This window comes from Condylura cristata, unplaced genomic scaffold, assembly GCF_000260355.1.
Source record: "Condylura cristata isolate star-nosed mole 26May11 unplaced genomic scaffold, ConCri1.0 scaffold00054, whole genome shotgun sequence".
NCBI lineage: Eukaryota > Metazoa > Chordata > Mammalia > Eulipotyphla > Talpidae > Condylura > Condylura cristata.
The window spans coordinates 343,683-345,714 of NW_004567155.1; the positions used below are offsets into that span (position 1 = coordinate 343,683).

The following is a 2,032-nucleotide window of genomic DNA, read 5'->3' on the forward strand; positions in this document are numbered from 1 at the left end:
CAAGCGTGTTTTTCTCATCTCCCCGTGAGCCCCGAGGCGGCCGGGCCCAGTGCCGCCCGGGGAGAGCTCTCGGTGATGGACGTTCCTGGACCGGACCTGCCGGGCGCGAGGGCCAGGCCTGACCGCCCTTGCCTCCGTTTGCAGGCATCACCAGTCTGCTGGCCACCGGCGTCTACTCGGCCGCCTACCCCCTGCATGACGTGAGTGACCTTGACAAACACAGCCCCGGCTGCCTGCGTCATCTGACCCCCAAACCCCCGGGGGCCACCCCCGGCCTCTCGTTATCCTGCGGTTGCTCTGGCTGTCCTGTCACGTCAGCCCGGGGCCAGCCGCCCTCCCCCAGGCCGGGCTCTGGCGGACCCCCGCCCCAGGCAGGGCGCAGGGGCGGGCGCCCCCTCTCCGGCCCTCACGGCCAGCCGCTCCTCAGATTCCCTCCCGTCTCCCGGCCCCGAGGGGTCTCGGCAGAGCAAGTGGCTTCCTGGACCGAGCCCCAAATCCCTCTGGTATTCCGACAAATATAGCCCAGGCCGCGGACGCCCGCTGGACAGCGGGATGATCTCTTCCTACCATCTCTATGGAAACGGGCCACAGTTCAGGGGTGCTGGGAACGGCCGCGGGGCCGAGCAGTGTGGGAACCCTGGACAGGCTCTCTGGAGCTTCCCGAGTGTGCGTGACTGGGAAGGCCGGGAGCCCGGAGGTGGGGTGCGCCTGCGAGGAAGGGCCTGCTCCCGCCACCCCGTCCCGCGTCCTGGGCGCGCCGCCCGGCTGGCTGAGGCTCGGCAGTGCCCTCCGCAGACCCGCACTTGCGAGAGCCGCAGTGGGGCCACGGGGGTGCAGAGGTGGCAGGAGGGGTGGCTGGAGGCCGCGGGTGCCCACGGGCTGCCCACTGCCCCTCCCCGACACTGGTCCAGGGGAGAGGAGCTCCGCTGACCTGCTGCCCCTCCCCGCCCCTCTGGTCCACTGACGACAGCCTTGTCGGGCACCCAGGCGGCAGCCGCCGTGGGCACAGAGCCAGCCGGCGGCCCCGCGGCCCTGGGCCTCTGGCATCGGGAGAAGGGCTGAGGGAGCCGGCTGGCTGAGGGCAGGGCCCCTGCAGCCTCGGGGGGTGGGGGCACGCTGCTCCCCACGTCACCGCTGCGGAGCCGGGTGCGGGCTGGGGCTGTGTCGAGAGCTGTGGGCAGGAGGGGACCTCCAGCCACATCCCGGCTCCTCCTGGGCCGTCGCCGCCGGCCGCTGGTGCAGGGCCCGCGCCCAGCCCCCGGGGCCAAGTCCCTGACCACAGTGTCCCAGGGGAGCCCGTTGTGTCTCTGAACCTCGGCTGGGGAAGATGTGGGGGGCGTCTGAGGGCCTGACGGTCACCGTCCCTCCTGGTCAGGGCCCTGAGGACGTGGCGCCCACCGCTGACACGGTCCGACCAGCCCCGGCCCCCGGGTCTCTGGCGGGCGTCTGGGGCCCTGGTGGGGCAGGGCAGCCTCATGGTGGGGGGGGGTTGCCTCCGCGTCCTCCTGGGTGACCGGTCTCGCCTTCGCCGTCTTCACAGGGAGACTACGAGGGGGAGAACGTGGACTTCAACGACAGAAAAGTGAGTTGCTGCAGAGCGGGGCGGAGGCTGGGCCGGGGGTGCCAGGAGGGGCCTGCGGGGCGCTGGGGAAAGTGGGGAGCCAGGAGGGGAGCCAGCCGGGGAGGCTGGGGCCGGGGGGCCCGGATGGCCGGGGTGGGGGCGTGCGGAGCCGGGCTCTCTGTCCGCCTCACCTCCACCCACGCCTGCTGCTGTCCTCGCGGGCTCCCGGGGGGCGTGAGGCGGGGTCCTGAGAGCCCGTCAGGGCACTGGCTGCCCGCCCGCGCCCTCCTGGCTGGGCGCGCCTGGGGCCTACCGCACACGCAGCAGCGGGCAGGGTGGGGAGCGCCGCGGGAGCCAGGGCCCCTCAGACCTGCCTGACCTGGGGCTCTCGGTGGAAGGGTCACTGCGCTGTGTCCCCACCGGCCCTCGGCCTCGTCTGCCCCCGCCCCCGCCCACCCCAGGCTCCCCCCC

General features: G+C 73.6%; 1 protein-coding gene across 1 annotated transcript in view; it reads left to right on the forward strand.

Annotated features, from left to right (window-relative positions):
- ANO1 (anoctamin 1, calcium activated chloride channel) overlaps positions 1-2,032 on the forward strand; it is a gene marked incomplete at its 3' end in the record, with an annotated part of 38,202 nt that overhangs the window by 6,880 nt on the left and 29,290 nt on the right. The window contains exons 2-3 of the mRNA XM_012734320.1: positions 145-200; positions 1,541-1,582. Coding sequence (XP_012589774.1) covers positions 145-200; positions 1,541-1,582 — 98 coding nt within the window. The remainder of the gene's footprint in view (positions 1-144; positions 201-1,540; positions 1,583-2,032) is intronic.